Genomic DNA, 24,999 nt, shown 5'->3' with positions numbered 1-24,999 from the left:
TGTGAGCTAAAAATGGTACAGATGTTATTTGTTCATTTTTTTCCCCCCAGATATGTCAATTTCAATTGGTGATGGATACACACCTGCCAAATCATGAGCCTAAACGTGTTGAAATGTTTTTTTTTCTAGTCAAATGCACAACAGGAAGCACATTTCAGAAGGATATATGTGAACATACGCCATCATATCTGGGTCTGGGATGTGACCTCTGGGGGGAAAACTGAGTGTTCTCCGTAAAAGGAACCGTTTCCACTGCCACGTTGCCTCCAAGAATCCCTTCATTTTTACCATCAAAGAGCTTCAGGGGGCAGATGCGACGCTGTGCTTCAGACTAAGTTCCTAACAGGCCCTGTGGCCACCCTAGCAGCTCAGTACCTGTGAGGCTTCACGCCTCGGGGTGTTTTTGGTGGGCGTGGCGAGAAGCACCTGCTCCCGGGCTCTCCAAGAATCTTACTCCAATCCCCTAGTTTTAAGGGTGTAGCTCTGCAGTCTCCCAGCTATTCCCTCGAGTGTGCTTTATGAGATCCGGTTTCAATCCCCCGGTGAGAAGCTCTGAGGTCCCCTTACAATTCCCTAGAGCTCCATGTGTGTGCGGGAGGGACAGAGTCAGGGAGAGACCGAGGGAGGGGACGAAGTCTCCGGGCTCCGGTTACCGCCCCGCACGGCCCCCGCCCCGAACCGCCGAGTGCACTGCTCGGCCCGGGGAGCGCCGCGGCCCCTTTAAGAGCCGGGCCCAGGCTGGCCCTGGGGCCGCGGGAGCCCAGAGTGAAGCGCGCCGCGGAGGAGTTGGGAGCCGGCGCAAAAGTTTCCTCCCAACTCCGGCCCCGCGAGCCGCCGCCGCCGCCCACTCCAGCCCGGGGCCTGCGGCCGGCCCCGCCGCCGCCGCCGCCGCCAGGGAGGGCCAGGGCCAGGGCCGGGCCGGGCCGGCAGTTTCGCTTTGGCGGGCGGGGAGCAGCCGCCTGGGCCGGGCCCGCGCCGGAGCAGGAGCGGGAGGAGCAGCCGGACCGCTGGACCGCGGCGTCCCCGGCCCCCCGACATCTGGGAGGTAGCCCTCCCCGCTGCCGCCTCCTCTCCGATTCCCGCCCGCCGGCGGCCGCCTGCCCAGGGCGAAGGGGCTCTGCTGCGAGCCCCCGGCCCTGAGGGGCGCAGGGGAGAGGCGCCCCGGGGTCTCTGTGCCCGCCCGCGCCCGGCGGCCCCCGAGAGTGGGGCCGCGCCGGCCGGCCCAGACACCTGTTCGGCCCGGCCCAGCCCGGCGTGGTCGCCGGGGGCCAGGATGAAAGTGACCGTGTGCTTCGGCAGGACCGGCATCGTAGTGCCCTGCAAGGAGGGCCAGCTGCACGTCCGGGAGCTCACGCAGCAGGCGCTGCAGCGGTACCTGAAGACCCGGGAGAAGGTGGGCGCGGCGTGGGGAGCAAGCGGGAGGGGCGGAGGAGGGGGCGCGGCTGCGAGCGGGCTCCCCGGGAGCGCTCCGCGGCCTCGGCACCTGCCAGGTGCCCCGAGGACAGGGTGGCGACGCTTGGGGGACGCAGAGCTCCTGGGCGACCTGATTTTTCACGACCTGTGGCCGCAACTTCTGGATGTTGCTAATATAACTGACCTGGGCGTTTATGGGCGTTTGTGGGTCTTGCTTGTCCAAGGGTGGCGTGGGTACCGCAGCATGAAAATCACTCGGGGGCTCGTTAGAAAGGCACCATCTGGTGACCCAGTCCAAGCCCACGGCTTCAGAGTCTGCTTTTCAACAAGCTCCCAGGTGATTGCACTGGCCACTGAAGTTTGACAAGCACTGCTTTAGAAGTTGTTTGAGCGAACAGATCTCAAGGGAACCCTTGAAGGTGCTGCTAACCTCAGGTGTGATTTTTGACCTGCTAAGGCCCGCCCTACGTCTACTCTTTGGATTAGAAAGTTGATTGGTTGAAGTATCAGATACTCGGAAGTTATAACTGATGTAGCCCTTGGAATTTCAGCCCCGTGAGCTGGCTTCCCTCAGTGACTAAGGCTCAGGTGGAAGGATGCTGTGTGCTTACACCAACCAGTCTGCACTTTGCTATTTTTACTTTAACACCACACAGTCTATCAACATTTACTAAGTGTGTGGGCTGTGTCAGGTCCCGGGTGACTATTGAAATGATGACAAAGAGTGTCCCCAGCTCTGTCCCTGAAGTCAGGAGCAAGTGAAAATTAAGTGGAACTCCGGAAGAGTGTTTTTAAGTGTGCAATGCACGCTTAAATGTTCAGAAGACCTAGCTGGCCTCTGGAACTCGTATTTTTGGGTAACATGCTGGGCCTCTGTTTCTTCTTTAATGGAAATTTTAAATGAAGGCACCCAAGAGCATCTTTTTATTTTTTTGAATCCTCAAATGGGATATCTTGTTTGCCCCAAATCCTCCTCAAACAGGACAAGTCATAAACTCTTGCTTTAGAGGCCAATGATTCTCTTAATATTTGTTCTCGTGCTGTGAGAACTGTCGAAATGGTGAGTTGGCCAGTTTCGAGAATGGAAAGATGTAATTTCTTTTAATGTCTTTTAGGTTATGCAAGGCATAAAAGTAATTGTGTTTCTTCTAAATATATAGTTGAGGCTTTTAAGAAAATCTCTTGCACCTCTGTGCCTCCACTAAGAATTATTATATAGGAAAAAATTCCACCCTGGATAAATACATGTGTATGTTGCCTTGAACAGCCAAGAGTTGGAGAAGAGCATAGTGAATGATCTGTTAATATCTAAAATATAATCTCAGAAGCTGGACTCTTTACTAATGGAATTGAGGCAGAGAGAGAAAATAATCAAAGTGGCCTGTATGACTCTATGAGTATTTACCCAATGGTTTTCCTTCCATTGTTACAGTAGTGTGCTGATTATATTGTGTAATTCAGTTGAAAACTGAGGTCTACACAAGTAACCAGTTGTCCTTGAAATCATATTTCCCTAAAGTAAGCTAGGGTTAAACCTAACAGTGTTATTCTAGGCAAATTATTAAAGTAGATCTCATTGAAGGATTGCTTTATTGAGATGATAAACTTATTTTTAATTGTTATTAAAAATAATTTATCTCTAAAACTTTGTATATTTAGAAGTTTAATACTTGGAGCTGTCCAAGTAATAGAAGTAAGCTATAAGCTTATAAATAACACATGGGGAACTAACTGTATGATATTTAATGCATTGTAATTTGATCTTAAAAGGTGTTAAAAAGCTATTGATATTCTGGACTGAAAGTATAATTTATAATATCACATATCCCATAATATAATTGTATTGATCAGTTTACTGTTATTACCAGACATTACATTTTTCTGTGTTTACATTTATATATTAGTGAATGTGACATTTAAAGGCCACCTGCAACTTAAAAATTCTCCCTCCCTTCTTCGGCTTTTAAAATCTCAATTTAATAACTGGCAAGTGATGTTTTTCCTTCCCAAAATATTCCTCTCTCATAGTTTCATTTTAAATAGCATTGTAATCATAACAAGGCTTAACTAATATTAAATGGTATTCCTAATGGAACTAAAATGTCAAGAAATACTCTGATAAATTCCATGGTTTTATCCACTGAATTTAGAAAATGATGGGAAAAGACCAGAAATGTCAAAATTCAATTTGGAAAACAGTTTGGCATAAATTCAATGTCTTTAAATAGGTGAAAGATTTAAAAGGCTTGTTTCCCTGGACAGCAAAGCTTTAAGCTCTTACTCAGTAGTGATAACACAACAACAAACATGAATTGTGCTTACTTGGTGCAGGCACTGTTCTAGGTGCCTTACATATATTAAATGACTGACTCCATGAGCTAGGTACTAATATCCCCATTTTACAGATGGGGGAAAAAGAAACACAGAAATATGACTAGTGCATGGTGGAATTGGGATTTGAACCCAGGAACTATGTCTCCAGGTCCTTACTCTCAGTCATTAATACACAGGCTAGTAGGTCATTATGCAGTGTAATTTATCTAATTTATTTTTTTAGAGTTTGTTTTAAAAAGACGATTCCATCTACAAACTGCTGCAGTAACCTATCAACCCTAATGATAGCAGTTGTGTTTCTTGCAAAGGGATGGGACATCCACAAACTCCTCTTGATTTTATCTTTTACAGTATAGGTCTCTATGTTATAGGGAGAAGTCTAATTTCTGTGACAAGTATTGCAGGATTTGCATCAAGTATGTAGGATCTTCCTCAGTCTAATTACAAATGGAAAAATTGGGTAAGATCTCTGAGATATACAGGTAGAGGGGTAAAGAGGTAAAGAAACATGTTTAGCGGGAACATGAATGTAAATTAAGCCCGTTTCTTCCGGGGCCCTGAATAATTTAGATGGGAGAAAGGCAGATGTCAAGACTGAGGATAGAGTTGAGGTTTGTACACTTTGAAAGGTAACTGAAGCCCAAGGAAGCCATTCTGGATTTTGTGGGCAGCAGCAGAGAAGTAGCCACCTCCAACTGAGAAGAAACAAAGGAAACTGGTATTTGTGGAATGTGGGGAGCCAGCTGAATCAGCATCAGATAAGGCCAGAAGTAGGTAAGATGCTGAAGAGACGGAGGGAGCTTTGGGGAAGGCTTTAATTATGTTCTGAAATCTGGGACTTTGAGCTTCCTGTGGCCTCCCCCTCCCTGCCATTTGATGAACTCTACTGGTGAGGTGAATTGACCAAGGGGCAAGAATTATGGGGTGGCTTGTCTTTGGAGCCTGGTAGTTTGTCATTGTCCAAGGCTCTAAATCCAGTTCAGTTAAGTAGTTAGTGGAGAGGAGATGGTCTTAAGTAGTCAAGGTGGGGATCATTGAGTAATTAGTTAATTAATCATCAAAATTACGTGTCACAGATGAATGGGTAATTGAGCCATATCCTGCAGGGCTCTCAACCCTGGCTGATCATTAGTTACCTCTAATTTTAACATTTAACATTTTAAATAATACAAATGCCTGAGTCCCTTTCTCTAAGATCCTCATTCAGTGGGTTTGGAGTGGAGCCTGGGCATAGGTATTCAAAAAAAAAAAAAAAAGTCCAAATGATACAAATGCCCAGCCAGGGTTGAAAGCCACTAATCTACTACTACTAATCTTTTGGTATCACTGAACTAATTTGATTTTTAAACTCATTTGATGGCAGATACTATGTCTTAGACACCTACGGACCAACCTGTTATTAGCAACTGTCTATCCACTCCTACCCTGAATGAATTCTTACAGCAGGTGCTCAAATAACTTATTAAATTGAACATTTTATATGTAAGTAAATAAGGGAAAGATTTGTTTAGTAACAAAAGTGTAAATGAGTGTATAGTGTGTGTGTGTGAGTTCAGGAGTTGAATGAGATAATATGAACGTTGAGTTCATGGGGTAGTGGGTATGATGGAATTTTTAAGATTTGCGGATCTGTATGTATGAGGATAGTTTTTTTTTTAAGTAAAGAAACATCTGATTGACTTTCAAAATGAATCTCCTCTGTATTCAGATATTTGGAATAATTTGTTTGTTTTGCAAGTTGAGATCAGCTTCCTGGATCTGAATGAAGATAAGAGCAATTATCTTTATTGATGAATTGTGAGATCAATGTAAGAATCTGTGCAGTAACGAGAATCTGGTATGATATTGTATGGGACTAACCTGGAGGAATAAATTAGAATTCTTGAATTCCTGAATTTTTCAGCTTTGGATGTCTCGTTTCCAGATGTTAAGTTTCCTGTACACATAAGCTAGATGTATACCACACTGGATTCCCAGAATGCTTTTCAGTTTATTGGGCACTGACTGACTAGAGTGCTTTATTTCCTGTTCAGTCCTCTCCTCTCCCAATGTGTGGACTAGATATTCTTTCCAGCATGTGGATAGGATTGACTCACCATCAACAAGGCACATGTTTCTAACTTGGTTTTGGTTCTGTTACTTGACTTGCATTGAGCAGCCTCTGCGTTTGCAAACACAGGGCTCCTGGGGCCTGCTATGACCCACAGACATGTTTTTTAAGTTCTGCTCAGTGTTATATTTTGACTTAGTTGCCATGTTTAAATATTTTGAGATTTCATGGAAAAATCCAGATTTCTGTCTTCTTTTAGGGAAAAAACAACCAGAAGCTCTGAGAATACTGGGCTTTACTTTCCCACATGGCAACCATCAGCTGGAGCTGAGGACACCTCTTTAGAAGGAATAATTATGCTCTAGTCTCCATTATTACCTTTCCCAATAGCTGAGTGTAAGTTATTCTCCAGCTAAAATGCTCTCAACAAGATTATTAAGATCTGACAGCTAAAACCCATGGTTACTTTTCAGTCCTTATTTTTGATGATATCTCATCTTTGAAAACTCTCTTTACCCATGAGCTTTCCAGGATTTTTTTTTTTTTTCCCCCGTACACGGGCCTCCCACTGCCGTGGCCCCTCCCGTTGCGGAGCACAGGCTCTGGACGCGCAGGCTCAGCGGCCATGGCTCACGGGCCCAGCCGCTCCGCGGCATGTGGGATCCTCCCAGACCGGGGCACGAACCTGTGTCCCCTGCATTGGCAGGCGGACTCTCAACCACTGCGCCACCAGGGAAGCCCCTCCAGGATTTTTAAACATGTCTTTCTCTTCTGTGTCTTTGCAGGTGCTCTGAATATTGTGTGCTGGCGGCTCAGGGTTCTGGCCTTTCTTTCAGTCGGATCTCATCCATTCCATGGCTTCAGCTACCCTCAAGCACACACCTCTAGCCTTGTACTTGCTATAGAACTCAATATCCACCAGCCTGTGGACTTCACCTTCTTGATGTCCCACGTACAGTTCGAGCCCAGCCTGTCCTCTGTACATCTGCTTCTCTGCATTCTTCTGGAGCCTGTTTCTCCATTTCTGGTGCCACCATTCACCTGGTTATCTAATCCAGAAACCTGGAAATCCTTCATTCCTTGATGACCTCTCATCCTCCATATTCTACCACTTGTCTAGTTGGTCAGAAAGTTCCTTTGATGCTTCTACATGCTGTCTCTTTGATCTGCTTCCTCTTTTCTGCACCAAACCTTGCGTTTCTCATTCCTACCATGGGGAACTGCAGCAGACCAGTAACTGGCCTTTCTGCCTTTCCTAGCTCCCAACTCTTCCAAACTGCTCTCCATTGAGGACTTCACAGCTGCAAATCTGATCATGTCTGGAGTATTGCTGGGAATACTTGAATGGCTCTACGTTGCTTTTAGGTGAAAACCCACTTTGCTTACCGGTCCAGTATCTTCTCTATTCCTTTGTACCCTTTAAATTCGTACGTGCAACATAGTATTCTGTCACATTTTCCCCCACCCCAGGTAAATCCTGCTCATCTTTTGGGATGAGTCTCCAGTTGCCTCTTCTCTAGGAATTCCCTCCCTCCCTTTCCCCATCACCATCACTTGGGGGGCCACATTCTTGTGTTCCTAGAGCTCCCTGTGCTGTGCTTTCGTTTTGAAAACTACATCTTACATTATACTGTCTATTGATCCGAGTCTAGCAACTTAATAGACAGCCCCCGAAGGACAGTGGTTTATCCCAGCAAAGGGTTCTCTTTCTGGGTGGGAGGTGCGGGCTCTGACCCATACAACCAGCTGCCCACTGTTCCTTTTGGCTTTGGCATTTTCTGCAGATCCCCTGCACTGTGCTAACTGATGAACAAAGAGAGTGTGGAGGATGCCACAGGAGGCGTGGGGTCTGGCCTGGAAGTGGCAGACATCGCTTTTGTGTCAGCACTCTACTGGTGAGACCGGCCATGTGCACCGTCTAGATGCAGTGGCCTGGGAAAGTAGTCCCCTTGGACATAGGAGAGCGACTAGCTGGGCTCTGCCACATAGTGCAATCATTTTGTCTCCCTTACTCTACTGTGGACTATTCAAGAACAAAGAATGAGTCTTATTTATTTTCCTATCCCAATTTTTAGCACAGTACCGTATATATAGTATATATACCAGAGATGCTCATTAAATTATATCAAATTTCACATCGTTTTCTTTCATAAAAATGAAAATGACCTTGTATTCAACACAATGTTTTGTAAGTTTGAAATCTTTATATGTGGTGTAGTTTTAAAAAGAAAGTCTAAATGCAACTTTTCTCTTGATTATCTTCCGATACCTCATCACATCCACATGTGCTGTAGGCAGTAGTTTAGTGGTCCATTATATCTGCCACACTGATTGTCTTTAATAACAGCTTCAAATTCTGACACTTCGTAGAGTTTTGAGACTGAGTACTTGCCAGTTCTGGATTGTCAGTGAAGGAACATCATATGTTTTTGTTTCATGAAGATTTGTGCCATGCTGTCCCATATATTTGAACAATGTTTGATTTTCAGCATTTTATTCATTAATTTCATGTGGATTTTAAAAATGATTGTGGACTATCTCAATTTGGGTGGATCCGTTATTTTTTTATTTTTATTTATTTATTTATTTTTTGCAGTACGCGGGCATCTCACTGTTATGGTCTCTCCCGTTGCGGAGCACAGGCTCTGGACGTTCAGGCTCAGCGGCCATGGCTCACGGGCCCAGCCGCTCTGCGGCATGTGGGATCCTCACGGACCGGGGCACGGACCCATGTCCCCTGCATCGGCAGGCGGACTGTCAACCACTGCGCCACCAGGGAAGCCCGGATCCATTATTTTTGAAAGGCACTGTACCTGCATCTTGGGGCTGCCGAATGAGGTCTGCCTCCCATCTCAGGGCCCCACTGTTCTTTTGATTGCCGGACTCTCGCTCTTTGGGTTGCAATGAGATGGAATTGTGGGATACCAAGAGGACAGGATGTTTAAAAAGGTTTCACTCTAAAGTTAGTCTCTATCAGATGCAGGGCCAAGTATCGTCCAGGTAAATACGCCCCGTCCTGCGCGTGTCCTCTGCCTCGGGTGAGGCTCTTAAACTCATCAGGTGGTCCTGGGCCCTGGAGGAGGAGCTGGTGGGGCATCACTTGGTGATGGAGGCAGATAACAGAAGAGATGTCTGCAACTCTTTGGCTAAACCACTCTCAGCAAGACCAGAGAACCACACTGGCAGGGGAAATGATCAGACCCATTCTATTGCTTCATTTGAGGCAGAAGTTAAGGGTATGTGGGGAGCTCTGATAGTAGACTTCTGAAACCTTTTTAGGGAGATTTAGAGCAAGTCTCGCTACTGTTCTTTTTATTTATAGACACGAACCCTAGAAAGAGTAACCTCTAAGCAAAGATGGGCTTCTGACAAGGGATGTCTAGACATAATTTGTACTCTTCCCTATTTATAGATAGATGGCCTATTTTGGGGAAGGGATGTGGAGAGAGTGGGGTACCTGACTTAAGAATGATGGGTAATGACTGCAACCTCTTACTTGAAAAAGTATGTCGCGTATTCAGCGAGGCCTTAGTCAGAGCCCCCAGTAGTGGATGCTTTGCTACAGTTGCTTTTAACAATCCAAATGTCACTTAAGAGAAGATTTTACGGAGTGACATTGGGTCAAGCATTGTGTTTTGTGCTGGAGATATAGCATAAAATAAGGCATAGTCCCTGCTCCATCAGTTTTACAGACTAAAAGGGCAGAGAAAAGAATGTAAATAAGCAACACAGTGTGGTAGAGGGGCCCTGGGGTGGTGGACAGAGGGAGTGGTTGACTTTGACTTTGGAGCAGGGAGAGATGGGGAAGACATGCCGGTTTCACTGGGAGTTATATCTGGGCAGGGAATGGACATCTGCAGGGCAGTAAGGGTGGGGAGGGTACTGGAGAGACAGGATGGGAGAGAGAAGCAATCTGCCTCTGACTGAAGGTGTACCAGGTTTCCGGGGGGTGTGGGAAGAGAATGGCATTGTGGAAAGCTTCCTCAGGCTGACTGTGGGAGGGAAGGGGAGGAAGGAGGCTGTAACGGGGAGGCCGGGTCCAGGCCAGGAGGCCTTCGCTATGACTGCCTTAAGAGCATGAGGACCCAGTGAGGTGCTCCGGGTTGGGTGGTGATAGTGTTTGGTTTTCTTTTCTCTGTCGATTATCCTGGAGGATGGAGACAAAGGGAGCTGGGACTGGAGGTGGAGAACTGGTCCACGCCCTGGCTGTGGAAGTGGAGGTTAGACATATTGAAGCAGAAGAGGAAATGGGCTTGGAAACTTCAGGGGCCAAGAAATGAGACTTAGGAGCTGACCCTCTGTGGCAAGGGAAGTATGGGTGGAAATGAGGGAGAAGGAGCCGCCTGAGGCTTCCCTGTTCACCATTAATGGACACTTCAGTGACTCCACCTGCATTCCAGGCATTGCGGCCTGGGGATCCGGAGACCAGTGGGACACGGTCTGTGCCCTCCAGGAGCCCCGTAGGTGGGGGTAGGAGAGGTGGGAGGCTGAGCGTGGATGAGAGGCTTGCCAGGGAGTGTTTGAGGGCCCAGCTGAGATCATAAATCATGAGTTCATAAAAGCGCCAGTCTTTTGCATCAGCGTTTTGACACTGGATTAGAGCCTTGATTCAAGATTGGGATTGAGGGCAGATGTGGAAAAAATGTGGTGTCCAGAAATAAAAGTGGTCAGACTGAGTTGATGATGGTGTGAACTATATTGGTGGCTTCCAGACTTTTGTGGTGGAGTCACAGTGGCTGAAAGCCCTCTGTTTGCCCCTCCAGACCTACGCCTGTGACCTGGGAGGCTAAGCAGTGTAAACTCTCTTGCTATCTGGTGTCTAGTTGGGGTCAGTCATGGGAGAGGTCCCAGCACGAGGCAGCTCCCTTCTTGCCAGGTCATTGTGGGTTGGCGGCTTCCCTTTACCAAAGGACACAGCTCCCATCAGGCAACCCTCCCTGCATGCCTCTCTCCGCTGTATTGCATCCACTCCTTTCCCTGGCCCCTTGGGTACCAGGTGATGGCAAGGCCTCAGTACTTAGGAGTGCTCTCCCTTAATGTTTTCCCTTAACCCTGGGCAAACCTTTATAAATAGTTTCTTTATTAAACTTCTAAGTGCCTAATTTGAGCGAACCATCTGTTTCCTGCCAGGGCATGGACTGATAGATACAGCAGTAATGGTTTTTCCTTTATGACCCAGTACCCACAACACATGTATTCAAATGAAATAAGTTTCAGGAGGATGCTTACCCTTATTATAAATGATGCCCTCTTATTTTTTATTCTATTGTTTTTTTAAAAATGTAGTTGGGAGATACTGAATTGATTTCACTGCCCACTAATGGGTTAGGGACCATAGTTAGAAAACCACTGGGGCTACCTGATGTTTAGGGAGTCCTGGATGGATCATCAAGTCAGATGACTCTAGAAATCTCCACAGGGTCCCATTGTTTTTCTGGGTTGAGATAAAGTGTGAGGCTGAAGATAAATTCCTAACATCAGGTATGTGTTAAAAGGGTTTAAATTACAGTCTATGGGCTTTAATGCCAAGTATCTCATACAGATAAGATTTATAAGATCTTGACACTTGTGAATGGCCGGCTCGTGAGCTCAGAGTCACCTTGGCCCAGAAGTTCAGGTGGCTTGATAAAATCTTGGAGAAATTGAAAGAGTTTCACTTGCCCTCCCGTATTTCTTTCATCATGACATAGTCATAGTATTGGTAACTTTAAATATTAGGTTCTGGATTACTTCCTTTTGTAGCAAAGGGTTGAGGAAATGCAAGATGGATAAATAATCCTTGTCTGTATTTATAGGCACATTTATAGAGATTCAGTGGGCTTGAGTTTTGACAGCAGTGTTTGATCAGAGACATTTTCCCAGAGCCTTAAAAAAACAAAACTGCACTTCAGAAATCTCTAGTAAAAAAAACAAAACAAAACTTTTTTTTTTGGTTGCTCCTACTAAATTTGCATTTCAGATCTTTCTGCCTTTTCTTTCACTTTTGTCTGTGGGTGAGCAGGGAGGGCTACGTGGGACTGTGACTATGGACAGTGAAGCCTTCTGTTGCTGTATTTGTTTCCTAGGACCACAGTGGCAAAGTACCACAAGCTGGGTGGCCAAACTGGGTGGCTTAAAACAACCAATTTTTTTTCACTGGGTGGCTTAAAACAACCAATTTTTTTTCGCAGCTCTGGAGCCTAGGGGTTCAAAATCAATGTGTTGGCAGGCTCATGCCCCCTTGGAAGCCTCCAGAGAGGAGCCTTCCTTGCCCCTTCCAGCTTCTTCTGGGCCCAGACATTCCTCAGCTTGTGGCAGCATAACTCCAGGCTCTGCCTTCAATCTTTACATGGCCATCTTCCCTCTGGGTCTCTTCTCTTCTTATAAAAACACAAATCACATCAGATTAGGGCTCACCCTAATGACCTCACTTAAGATATTTACATCTGTAAGACCTTGTTTCTAAATAAGGTCACATTCACAAGGTACCAAGGGACTTCAACATAGCCTTGGGGGGCGGGGCTGAATTGTTATGTTCAGTTCATAACAATTGCTATTCAGTTTAATGCATTTTTAATGCATTTTCACTGCTTTTACAATAAGACATTGAGAAAATTCTGTTGATTCCCTGTTGCCTTCCCCATAGTGTTGCTCTCTTTATTCCTCAAGTTTTTGCTCCAAAATGGTCCACAGATAACTTGCTTCCTGTTTTATTGAGAAGTAAAGGTCTTTTGGTCTGATATCACTTGCTGCTACCTTCACTGCATTTCAGCATCAATGCCCTTGTTCTTAGCTGCCACTTCAGGTACCTTATTGAGACTCATGTTTGTCTTAAATTCCGCCTCATCCCACGCCCTTTGTGTTCTGGTTTCCTTGAGCATTGGTGAAGCCCAGGGGCCTGTATGAATTGAATTCCTCTTCAGTGTATAATTAGAGAGTTTTTGAGCACCTATTCTGTGCCGTACACAGTCCCTTTCCTTCAGGGCTTCACAATCCAGTTGGAGAGACATGTATACTTACTGAAAAGAAAGCAACAGCCAGGGGGCCACATGAGTTCTCCACGCATTAAGGGAGAGAACTCACAGTTGCCTGGAATGGCCCAATGTGAAAAATGGATAAAATCTAGATAAATGAAAGAAGGGAGGGGGAGAGATAAAGGAAATAGACACATGGAAGCAGAGAGAGAGGAAATAGATACATTGCAGCAGAGTTCTCAGACTTGCTGGTTTCAACGCCCTTATTGACTCTTCTGTTTTACAGGACCTGAAAGAGCTTTTCTATGCAGATTGTACCTATCTATATTTACCATATCAGAAATTAAATTAACTGAGAAATTAAAAAATATATTTAATTGATTTAGGATAACGATCCCGTAACAAGATTACTTGTTGTCATGAAAATAACTATATTTTTCAAAGGAAAAGAAAAAATTTATTGAGAAGAGTGGCACCGTGTAACATTTTTGCCAATCTCTTTGATGCTTGCTTATTAGATAGCTGGATTCTCAAATGTGCCTGCTTGCTTGTTCAGTCTGTTGCAATATGTTGTTTTGGTTGAAATATATGAAGAAAATCCTGCCTCACGTAGATAAGTAGCTGGAAGAAGGAGGAGCATTTTAAAAGCTTTTCCAGGTGCTTATAGATAAGCTTTCTCTATGCTACATGTAGATCCGACAGTGATGGTTTGTTTCCATTTTTCTTCCTTTCTCATACATTTATCATATCACAGTTTCTATGGGTCAGGAACCTTGGTACCACTTAGCCGAGTCCTCTTCTTCGAGTCTCACCAGCTACGATAGAGATGAAAGCTAGGCTGCATTCTCAGGAGGCTTGACTGGAAAGAATCGGATTCTGAGCTCACTCAGGTGGTTGGCAGAATTCATTCCTTGCAGCTGTAGGACTGAAAGCCCTAGCTTTTACTGGCTATGAGCTGGAGGCCACTCTCAGCTCCTAGAGGTCACTTTCCTTTCCTAGAGGTCACTTGCAGTTCCATATCATGTGGAACGTCCCATCCTGGCTGATTACTTCATCAAGCCAGCAAGGAGGATCTCTAAAGCATGATGGCTAGCAAGACGGAATCTTACACAACATAACATAATCATGGGGATGACACCTCAATAGGGTTTTAAAGATTAGTTGTAATGTGGAATCTGAAATCATGCCAAGAAAATTTTTGTACTCTGTTATAATTCATTCATTTGTGTTGTACTTTGAATAGATCTTCTATCCATGTGTGACGTTCAAACATCATACATTGGTCGTTTGGAAAACATTGGTTCACTGAATTATGCCAGTCTCCCAAATGTTGGCACCTTTAGTTATACAATTTCAAAACCACATACATTGACATTACCATCAATTTCATCAGAAAAGTGTAAGTATTGGGAAACTATCAAGCTCACAGTGGTTGTTACAGTTTTCTAAAATGTTAATTTTTCCTTTATTATTGGCAACAAATACAGTCATTTGTTTTCCACGAAGTGCTCAGGTTCACATCATTTATTCTTGATGTGAAAAATGCCAAAAGGTGAAGTATGAATGATCATAGTTTGTCTGTCGGTCATTCTCTGAAATGAAAATGGTGCTCCATGAAAAAAAACAGTTAGTTCAACTCAACTCGATCAATCATGAGTGCTTTTGCTGAGGTAACATTGCATGTCATTATGCAGGAGTGCTTTATGTGGACTTTCTAATCTTCACATCTAGTGTCAAAAAGATGTGAATCAAGGGTCAAAAATTAATAACATTTTTATTGCTTCGTCAAGGGCATTCTTAAGTTAAATTGACCGTTTTTTTTTAAATGCAAATGAGTGAGTGGCACTGAAGAATACAGGGATTTCTAGTACTGTTACTGCCTTGATTCAAGCTAAGGCACCTGCCATTTACCCACCACTGCCTTTGCACCGGGAGTGCAAGTGTCAACATACTTGTTCCAAGGATAAACTGTGGGATTCCAAAAAGTTATTCAACATGTTGACTGTTTCAGTGCTAGTGTTTATTGTCAGGCATTCACATACCAAAAAATTCTTCAGTTAGTATCAGCACCAAGTAGTCATCTCATACAAAAGAAACAGCAAGTTCAGTTACACCTGTAGATCAATCCATGTGTAAGACAAAAGTACAATTCTATAGATGGGATATTAACTCAGTCTTCACATTTGTAGCCAGATGTTTCATTTGAGGAGTTCCAGTGTCATTGGAAACTGACACTGTCATACCTTATTTTATTTTATTTTTTTTTTAACTGACTTATCCAGTAGGCATTCAGCAATCTCAGTTGTATAAGGCTTTCTTAGTTAACTAATGTAATACAATAGCTTACCCTGTAAAGTGCTTCAGTAGCTTTTTTCATTTCTAGTTTGAAAAGCTGTTAAAATGTTTGGCTTTTAAAATGTTCATTATGCCTGCATTTAAAAATATTCACTTCCTTTTTCTTTAAATTCTAGGTGCTTAATTTCAAAATGATACTACAACTATTTGAAAATGTTCTGTTGCATTAGACACAATAATGTAAATTACCAGTATCTTTGAGGTCGAAGAAATGATAACTTTCATGTTTTTGTCTATTCACAGTTTTGCACCTTTTTTTTTCTTTTGGTAGAGTTTTCCCTTCTATGAATCAGAGACCTCTGGTGTGTCAGTTTCATCTTTTAAAAATATCTTTAAGTTTAGATAGTACAGCTGTGGTGGGTTGAAGAAGGAGGTTTTCTAATCCCCCTTTTTTATATGTTGAATTTTTTATTGTTGTAAAATATACCTAACATAAAATTTATCTTTTTAACTGTTCTTACATATACAGTTGTGTGGCATTAAGTACATTCACATTGCTGTGCATCCATCACCACCATCCACCTCCAGAACCTTTTCATCTTCCCAAACTGAAACTTCATACCTAGTAAACATTAACTCCCCATTTCTCCCTTTCCCCCAGTCCCTGGTAATCACCATTCTACCTTCTGTCTCTTCGAATTTTACTGTTCTAGGTACCTCATGTAAGTGAAATCATACAACATTTGTCCTTTGAGGCTGGCTTATTTCATTTAGCATAATGTCTTCAAGGTTCATGTATGTTGCAGCCTATATCAGAATTTCCTTCCTTTTTAGGTTTTAATAATAGTCCATTGTATGTATATACCATACACCACATTTTTTTGTGTGCTTCTTGATTTTTTTAAAAAAATTACTGAACTATAGGTGATGTACAATATTGTGTTAGTTTCAGATGTAGAGCTTTAGATTCTTTTCCACTATAGGTATATACCACGTTTTATCCATTGTTTATCTATTCATCCATTGATGGACACTTGGGTTGCTTCTACCTTTTGGCTATTTTGAATATGCTCTATGAACATAGGTGTACAAATATCTGAGTACTTGCTTTCAGTTCTTTTGAGTGTATATCCAGAAATGCAATTGCTGGATTATGGTAGTTTTATGTTTAATTTCTTGAGGAACCACCATAATTTTTTCCATAGTGGCTACATCATTTGATATTCCCACAAGCAGTGCACAAGGGTTCCAATTTCTCCACATCCCTGCCAACATTTGTTATTTTCTGTGTGTGTTTAAAATATTATAGCCACCTTAATGGGTTTGAAGTATCTAATCTCCTCTTTTAAATCAGAGATCCATCTTTAAATATAAAAAAGTTATACTTTTTAAAAATTTTAGAAATATTAAATTCTAAGTTATAGTTTGATATATTTGAACATTTAGAAATATCCTTGAAAAGATTTAAAATATTACTGAAAATTTGTGAAAGCACAAATAAAATATGTAAATACCTTTCTGGCTTTGGCCTTGTGGAACTCCTGAGAAGGTCTTGATACCTCCAGGGGTGCGTAGTCCTCACTTGAGAACTGTTCACTGGAGTATAGTGTTGGGAAGCATCTTCACAGTGAGTTTAGTCACTGTTTCCTTAGGTGGGTAAAGGCTATTTCCCTTGGTCCACAAATCTATTTACTATATTTCAAAAAAAATTTTCCCCATAGCCTGTACCCAAGATTTTATTTTATTTTATTTTAAAGAAATAACTAATAAAAAAATACAAAAGAAATAAACAGATCAGTTGACATGGAACTAAGGTTGGGAAGGAAGACTGTTTTGTCATTGACTGGGAACCTATTTAGGGTCTGACAACAGAAGGTAGGAATAGATTATGGCCCTTTTCTGGTAACAGAGATATTTTAAGTCTGCATTTGGGGCATTCTACTATTAGTATGCTTAGAATAGGAAAATAGCAAACAGCCTCCCTGGATTAGATGACTACAAGAAATGATTGAAATTTGATTAACAAAAAAAAAAGACAACAAAAGTTAGGGACATTGTTTTGTATTTTATAACCCAAAGGAACATATCACTATTTAAAATAACATTCCAAAGATATCAGTATTTAAATGGGAGTATTTTTTTTCATCAGCCATCCACTGTACATTGGGAGTGGTGGTGCTGAACTGGAGCTTCCACCTGAGGTTGGGCAGCCTCACCTTTTTTGCTTTCACTGCACAGTTTACATGTTTAGACTCTCTTTAAAGGACCTTATTTAAATATCACTGATTGGCTGCATGTGTACAGTTCATATCTTTTATTTTTTTTTAAAAACGAAAGGTGGTGATCATTCATCTTTACTTTATAGTAGGACAATCTCTTTGCTACGATTTAGATGCTGTTTAAAAATCACCATGCCTTTCTGTAAACTCTGCTTCATGGATAGTAGATTTGTTATAAATGTGTAAATAATATTGTGGATAAATATTAACATACAGGTTGAAAGGACAAGATGTGTAATAGAGCAGTGATGATCAGATGATAGACACCCATGTGATTATTAATTGGAGAATGTGGACTGTGGACTGTGGACCTTGGTACAGAGTGAACATCCTGCAGATGTAGCGAACAGTCTTGGCTGGTGTGCCTGACATTCTTGGTTATGGTTATGTTGCTCAGGTGGACAGTTGCATAATAAGGTATTTAGTACATGTCTTTGCAACTAAAAATGGAGAGACATTTTCGTTTGTTCCCTTCGGCTTTCACACCATGAGGAATACAGTTTTGAGTATTACTTTAGATTATTCCATGCAGTGATGATGAAAATGAATTGGGAAGGGGAGCCGGTGAGAACACTAAGAAAAGTACATGTCTGGGCAAAAAGCGACAAGATGACAGTTAATGTGGGAGTGCTTCTGTGTACCTTGGGCCACTTGCTGCTGCAACCTCGAAGATCAAGAGATTAAGCACCATTACAATAGTGTAAAAAAAAAAAACCTTTTTCCTGCATGTTTGCCATGATTTTCTGTCTTTGGCCTGCAGTATTGAGTTGAGATTTTAAAGTGAGTGGTAAAGTTTATAATGGGGCTACACGGGGACTCAGAGTAGCGGTTCGGGTGATCGTAGGGCTGGGGGCTTGTCTGGTGCTCAGTGCCGAGGAAGTCAAAATATTGGGCCTCTTTTGAGAAGACAAAGTCGGGAAGGGGATGAGATCTTAGAGATGAAGACTATAGTATGTACAGTGAAGCAGTGAGCTCAGATCCCTGTGTGAGAGAGAACTTTGTGTACTCTGAGCGAGGCAAACCTTGTCCCCAAAGAGTGTCTGGTACACTTGATGAATTCATTACTCCCAAGAGGTGGTGTAGGTGGGAAGTAGAAACAATTTGGCTGTGTTTAGGAGGCAGGGCCAGACCATACCTTACCATTAGGGTTGATGTTGGAAAGACAAGTACACTGCTTTGTGCCTCTTTTTACGATGAGCCTGGCAAAGAACAGTGGGTAGAATGAAGTCTGACAGCTTCTTTGTCATCCTCATCAGGATTATCTCCATCTGGCTGGAACAGGGGGTTCAGTTTCCGAGGACAGGTAGTTGAGAACATTGTGGCTTTAGAACCTTGAGAATGTTGAGAGTCTTGATTGCCTGGATAGGAGTTTTACTCAAAGGCAAGGGAAAGCAGTGATCATGACATGGTAAAGGCAGTCTTTTTAGGTGGATTGACCAGGGCCCAGTGTACAGGGTGGATTGGAGGGGAAACACTGAAGATCAAACAGTTAGCTGTTGTAACTGAGACACTTAAATCCTGTTGGTATGAGCTCTGATTTCTGTATGCTTTGTTTCTACTACTTCAGGCAATATTTTGGAGTAGAACATCTACTCACTTAGACTGGCTGGCCAAGAAAGTCAAACATCTTCATTGTGGACTTTTGGGAGAAGCACTGCATTTGGTGTCTGGGGCCTTGGGGTGTAGCCCAGCACTTCTGTTAATGTGAATTACCTCTGAAACCATGGGCAAGGCCTTTGAATCTCAAGACCTTGGACATAGAGTAGCTTATTTCTAAGGCTCTCCCTAGCTATTGTTTTTTTTTTTTTCTTTTTAGTGTCTCATTTATGACTTGCAAATATACATTTCTAAGTACTCACTTCTACAAGTTGCCAGGGAGTGTCTTTTAGGGGCCTCTGTTGATGATGTATGATGAATAAATGACTCATGTACAATTAACAGCGTATATTTCCATACAAACAGTTTCAGAGCCCTAACTCTCTCTTAATAGTTTTCACTTCCTTAAATAAAGTTAAGCCCTTGAAATTCTGTTTGCATCTTTAATTTATTTGAAAAATGAATTTTTCTGAGAGATACATAACTCATCTCCCTAATTAGATTGTAACCTCCTTGAAAGCAAAATGCTTTGTTTTCTGTTTGCTTGTTTGTTTTAATCCATCATAATGCCTTAAATAGCACTATGCATACAGAAAGCACTTAATAAAGCATATGAGTGAATGAGTAGCTAGAGCATAAATTTCCATTCAAATCAAATTATTATGAACTCTGCAATATTGAAACATGAACTAATAAAGGTTTAGGCCTGTGATATTTTATTACTTCCCTGAGTTAAATAATGTGTTTGTAATGATTATTGCTGTGGCTACATGTAGGTAGAACTGAAAAGGTCAGGCTGAGTCCAGGAAAGGTCTCCACAGTGTACTGCTCTAGGACAAATTAGTAGGAGTTAGTTCATAATCATATAACTTTTATTCTCAATGCAGAAAGGAAATGTCATTTTACAGAGATCAGTCTTTGAGTACCCTCATGGATTCAGAGCAGTGCCCTACACTTGGGGAGGGGGAAACAAAGTCAAGAGTTTAGAAGTGACAGGGGTCAGTTACATAGAGAACAAAACACTTTGTCAGTTTTCTGGCCAGAAGGAGAACACTTTTCCTGACTAGAGATGATTTTTGAGATGAAAGCTTTCCAGGATACGGGATTCCTGGTGTCTGTGTTAGTTTCTGTGGGAGCCGGAGACCAGAGGATAAGAAGAGAAGTGTGAGGGAGGGTGAAGAGGAGGGTGCCTGCAGTGGTATGAAGGGCGGGTAGCAGACATTGCTAGGGGAAGGTGGGGGAGGAAAGCGTGCAGCTGGAGGGGAGCTCCTCATTGTGGGAGGAAGCTGACCTCTGTCCACATCTGTAGCCCTGGTCCTTATATCCTAACCCAGGACATTCACTGATGTCATAATGATAGGTCTGACCCATGGACAGCAGGAATGGGGATGTTTGACCTATGTTTTAAGACATTGCATCAGAAGTCAGTTAAAACAGATAATCAGATATTTAATTTCTCTTTTAGAAACACTTGTATAAACACAATAAGTGTACCTTTTTCTTCCTGACAGTACCTTAGTTGTTTGATTGTCTGAGGAACTGAGCTAAATAGGCGGATGCTCCAGAAAGCTGTTTAAATCTTGTGCATAAAAATCATAAAGTCAGTTATTCATTCATGGAACCAGTGTTCATTGACTGGCAAATGTGTCAGAGACTTTGCCAGTCAGTGGAGGTACAGTAAAGATACTATCTGGTTCCTGCCTTCTTATCTGGTTCCTTTCCTAATCATAATTAGGAAATTATGATTCTGTCTGATGGTGCACATCACCTAGAAAGCATCATGTCTCAGACAGGACCACTCTGCTTGGAGGGTTGGAATTTTAGAAGCCCTCCTAAAACAGATGAAACTTGAGATTTCTCTGCTGCCTTAAATTATTGCTTCAAAAATCTTCTTTGGATGAAGCCACAGAGACCGTGTGTTGACACAGATGACTGGGACAGCCCAACTTGGCTGGTTGCTGTACCATTCCGTCCTGTCTGCTCTTCCATCTTCAGCCCTGGGTCATTTTTTGCCTCACGTATGATACTGAAGTGAGATATAAGAGACACTCTGAAATGGACCCTCCACCCTCTGCAATCTCCATACTTTCTTTATCTACACTGGTTTTCACTGGCAATATCTTTCCCACTAGACTCCTTTGTGGTCATGATAATGATAGTGACATTGATGTTGGCGGTGGTGGTGATGATAATATCTAACATCCTTTGAGCATTACTCAACACCAGACAGCGTGTATGCATTATCTCATCTGATGCCTACAGCCTCTGAGATGGGGGCTGTCAATCTCTCATATCTTAACCGCAGATGTCATTGAGACTTAGAGAGGTTAGATGACTCTTCCATGTCAGTCGTCATCACAGTGGAATAGGTGGTCACTTGTCTGTTGAGTGGTGTTGTTGTGTTTTTTTTTGTGTGTGTGTGAATCTGTGCATGTAGTTTACATCCTTCCTCCCTGCCACAGGCTCAGCTACTACATGCTTTTGTTTGTGGTAAGTACAAGGTAAGTGACAGATTCTGCTCTGTAAGGAGATTATGGTCCCTGTTTTTTCATTGCTCTGGTTTGCGTGCTGGCAGAGTGGTCCCCAGATGCCCTTGGGTGCTAAGGCATTGAAATGCAGGTCACTATTTGTCCTTCAGCCTGCTCTTCTGCCTTTTGTTTTGCCATCACTGGCTCTTTTCTTCTCTGTTGTCAGGAGTCTCTAGCTCAGCACTCTCCATTGGCTTCTGCTCTGGGGTATCACCGCTTACATGCCTCTTCTGTCACTGTGGCTAATCCCCAGCCACTTTCTGCCACTGCTGACTCCTGCCGAGCCCAGGTCGACTGCTCTTTCTACTTCTCTTTTGCTCTCTTCCTTCTCTCACAGGGTCTCCAGTGTGTTTAGCATCCACTTCAAGAAGCTGGCCAACTGGGCATTTGTTTTGCTTATGAACTGACCAGACATTTCGTGTCAGAGAGTCCTATTCTTGGCCTTTCTTCTGAGCTTTATCCCTGGGTGGCTGTGTGGGTCCAGGAATATTAGCTGGTCTTCAAAGGTGGTTGCTTGTTTGGTTGTTGTGTACAGCTCCCAAGTTGGAGCTGTTTAAGGACCACAGTACCAGAGATGATGCTTTACTGTATTCACAACTGTTGATTAGGAATACAACAAGTTATCACTTGCCTAAAACTTTATTTTCATTTCTGTGCTGTCTTTTTAAAAGAAATTATGACAGAGTTCTTTATGAATCCCAGCTACCTCATACTTTGTTCTTAATAAATCCTGCTTGAATATGTGGATTTTGTATTTTAACTCTGACATTGACGGAATTATTCTTCTTTCCAATGGGCATTTTGACTCAACCTCTATTGTATGGATACTTAACACTCACAAGAGGATAAAGATTCCTGGCTTTTACACAGTGGTTTGAGTTTCAGCCTCTGGTGTGGGGACACCTCAGTTTGGAGAGGAAGAAGCGTGACACAGTTTGCAATTGTGTGGACTCTGAAGTGAGATTAGCTAGTTCCAAAAACAAGCTCTACTATGTCTTAGTTGTATGACCTTGGGCAACTTACACTCACTGTGCCTCAGTTTCCTCATCTGTAAGATGGGGTTATAGCACTGATATGAAGGACTACATGTGTTCACATTCCTAAAGTGCTTAGAGAGTGCTGCATGTACACTAACAGCCTAAGTGTGTCTTCAGTGTAGTGTCCATGTTTCTCAGGTGGACTCTGAACAGGTCCTGCAGTGGTGTCTATTCCCAGTACCTAGCGTAAGCCCTCAGAAGTCTGTCAACTACATACATGAGTGTATAAAAACATAGCAAACCTTTTACCAAATCTCCTTAGTCCTTTACATTATTTTTTATTGAATAAATTGTTCTTCTGAGCTTGTTTTCTACTCTTCAAGTGACTCTGTTTTAGTTTCTGAATTTTCATTGATTTGACTATGATTCGTTTGTTGACATTCTTTCTAGCTGTCCTAGGAGCAGTCATTAGCCACAAGAAGATTCACTTAGCAATTTCACAGGAACTGGCTTTGGTTCTGAGTTGTCCACCAAATATAACTTATCTAAGACAAAAACGTGTGTGGTTTTGTTATAATCTATATGTTGTTCCAGTTTCTGAAATTATGAAAATGGTCATTCATTACGGTGTGTCTCCTAATGCTTTATTTCAAGTGAATTTATTCTTGGTTAACAGGAGCAGTTGTGACAAGCCCCTAAAATATTGATTGCATTTTGCTTTTTAAATTCTAGACATAAAACCATTCCCATGAAAACCTAAGTTATAAAGGACTTAAAACTATTTAAATATGGCATGTAGGCTTCTTTTTTTTTTTTTAGTTCAAGGGAAAATGTAGATTAGTGATCCTCTGAAACCCACTGGTGCTAAGAAAGCAGTTCAAATTGGAATCTTCCATTGGACATTTGTTGATATAGATGAACGGGCATTTTCCCCTCCCTTTGGTGTGAGATGGACTTGAGTTGGAAATGTTCTTGAATGACATGGTACTTGAGTCTAGTGTTATCACCATTGGAGATACAGGGCCACGCCTGCTCTCTTCCCAGCTCTTTTTGGCTTTGATGCTCACCAGTGCTTCTTGGAGCCAGGACCAATTTCAGCACAGTGTCTGAGACCGAGAATAGTTATGCTCATTTGATTTAACACTCTATTCACCTGATTAGCTCAGTTCGTGGTCTTGGATAATACCTGCCATTTAGTAAAATCAGTCTTTGTTGGCCCTTTAGATATAAGGCCCTGTGGAGATCCAGGTCTGTTAAGATTACTACCCCATGATTTCTTTGGCAGTCCTCGCCCTTGTTATGGGGAGCCTTGATAGCTGGCCCTTAGCTCCTCTGTTATTCCAGTATTGTATCCCTCATTTTTTTTTTTTTTTTTGCGGTACGCGGGCCTCTCACTGTTGCGGCCTCTCCTGTTGCGGAGCACACGCTCCGGATGCGCAGGCTCAGCGGCCATGGCTCACGGGCCCAGCCGCTCCACAGCATGTGGGATCTTCCCGGACCGGGGCACGAACCCGTGTCCCCTGCATCGGCAGGCGGACTCTCAACCACTGCGCCACCAGGGAAGCCGTGTATCCCTCATTTTATAATCTAGGTCACAGCCTCTTATCTTTTCCTTCTGGGCTCCTCCTTACCCCCAACCTCTCTTATTTTAGGGTCCCTAACGTAGAAACTAGAACCTCGTAGTTAATAACTCCGTCCTAATGCCACCTTTGGTCTGATTTTGAATATTTGACTCATTAAAGTCACACAGTAGCTTGAGGTCCCCTACAGAGAATGACTGGTAGGGCTTGCCTCCTGCCAGCAGCTGGGATGCTGCTAGCTTTGAGGGCAGGGCTCCCTTAATCCGTGCTACAGCAGAAGTTCCACACAGGTCTCCCTGGGGCAAGATGTACAGTTGAATGTGCCTCTGTGGGATCTAAGGCAAAAGAGGGGAGATGAGGGGAATGGGAAACAGTATCTGAACTTACTTTTCATACAGCGATGTTTGTTTTGTAAATCAAGGAATACTCAGCATTGTTGAGCACACTTCTTTTCTTAATAAAAAATGAAGTGTTAATCCTGCATATCTGAAGTTGATGCTATAAGCCAGTGGGACTCAACATGACACGAACAGGTGTCTGTATGTGTGACATCAATGTGCATGACATCAACATGCATATCAGTGGGGAGGGGTGTATTATATAATGGAATCACCAGTGATGCTTTTCTACAATAAACACGTATAGTTTCTACCCCCAATCACCCATTCAGTTTCCCAGGGGTAGTGGCAGGTGTTTGAGTCATCATCAGGCTCTCATCTGCTTTCCTTTATGGTGTATTTGGGCTACACTCATGGTGGGTCGTAGTCACTGGCCATGGATCATAGTAACAATAGGAAATATGACTAATATACATTGAGCAATTAGTCTGTGCCAGGAACTTTTTTTATGGATATTTTTCTTTTGTGCTGAGTTAAGGCACTTGCTTGACAATTCTAACATGACTATTAGAATTTGAAATATAACTTGACTATATGTGTTTATATATTCACATATGTATTTATTCAGGTCATGAATCATCCTTTTTCTTGGGGTG

At 42.8% G+C, this 24,999-nt stretch overlaps 1 protein-coding gene across 1 annotated transcript in view; it reads left to right on the top strand.

Annotated features, from left to right (window-relative positions):
* Positions 1 to 738: 738 nt before the first annotated feature.
* The window catches only part of PARD3B (par-3 family cell polarity regulator beta), a 1,040,415-nt gene continuing 1,016,154 nt past the window's right edge, over positions 739 to 24,999 (top strand). The window contains exon 1 of the mRNA XM_022567488.3: positions 739 to 1,393. Within this exon, the coding sequence (XP_022423196.1) occupies positions 1,274 to 1,393 (120 nt within the window). The 5' untranslated portion in view covers positions 739 to 1,273. The remainder of the gene's footprint in view (positions 1,394 to 24,999) is intronic.

Source organism: Delphinapterus leucas, chromosome 8, assembly GCF_059928025.1.
Source record: "Delphinapterus leucas isolate spDelLeu-1000000601 "Yukka" chromosome 8, BTC_Dleu_Yukka2, whole genome shotgun sequence".
In the NCBI taxonomy this organism is placed as follows: domain Eukaryota; kingdom Metazoa; phylum Chordata; class Mammalia; order Artiodactyla; family Monodontidae; genus Delphinapterus; species Delphinapterus leucas.
This window is presented reverse-complemented; position numbering and strand designations above follow the sequence as displayed.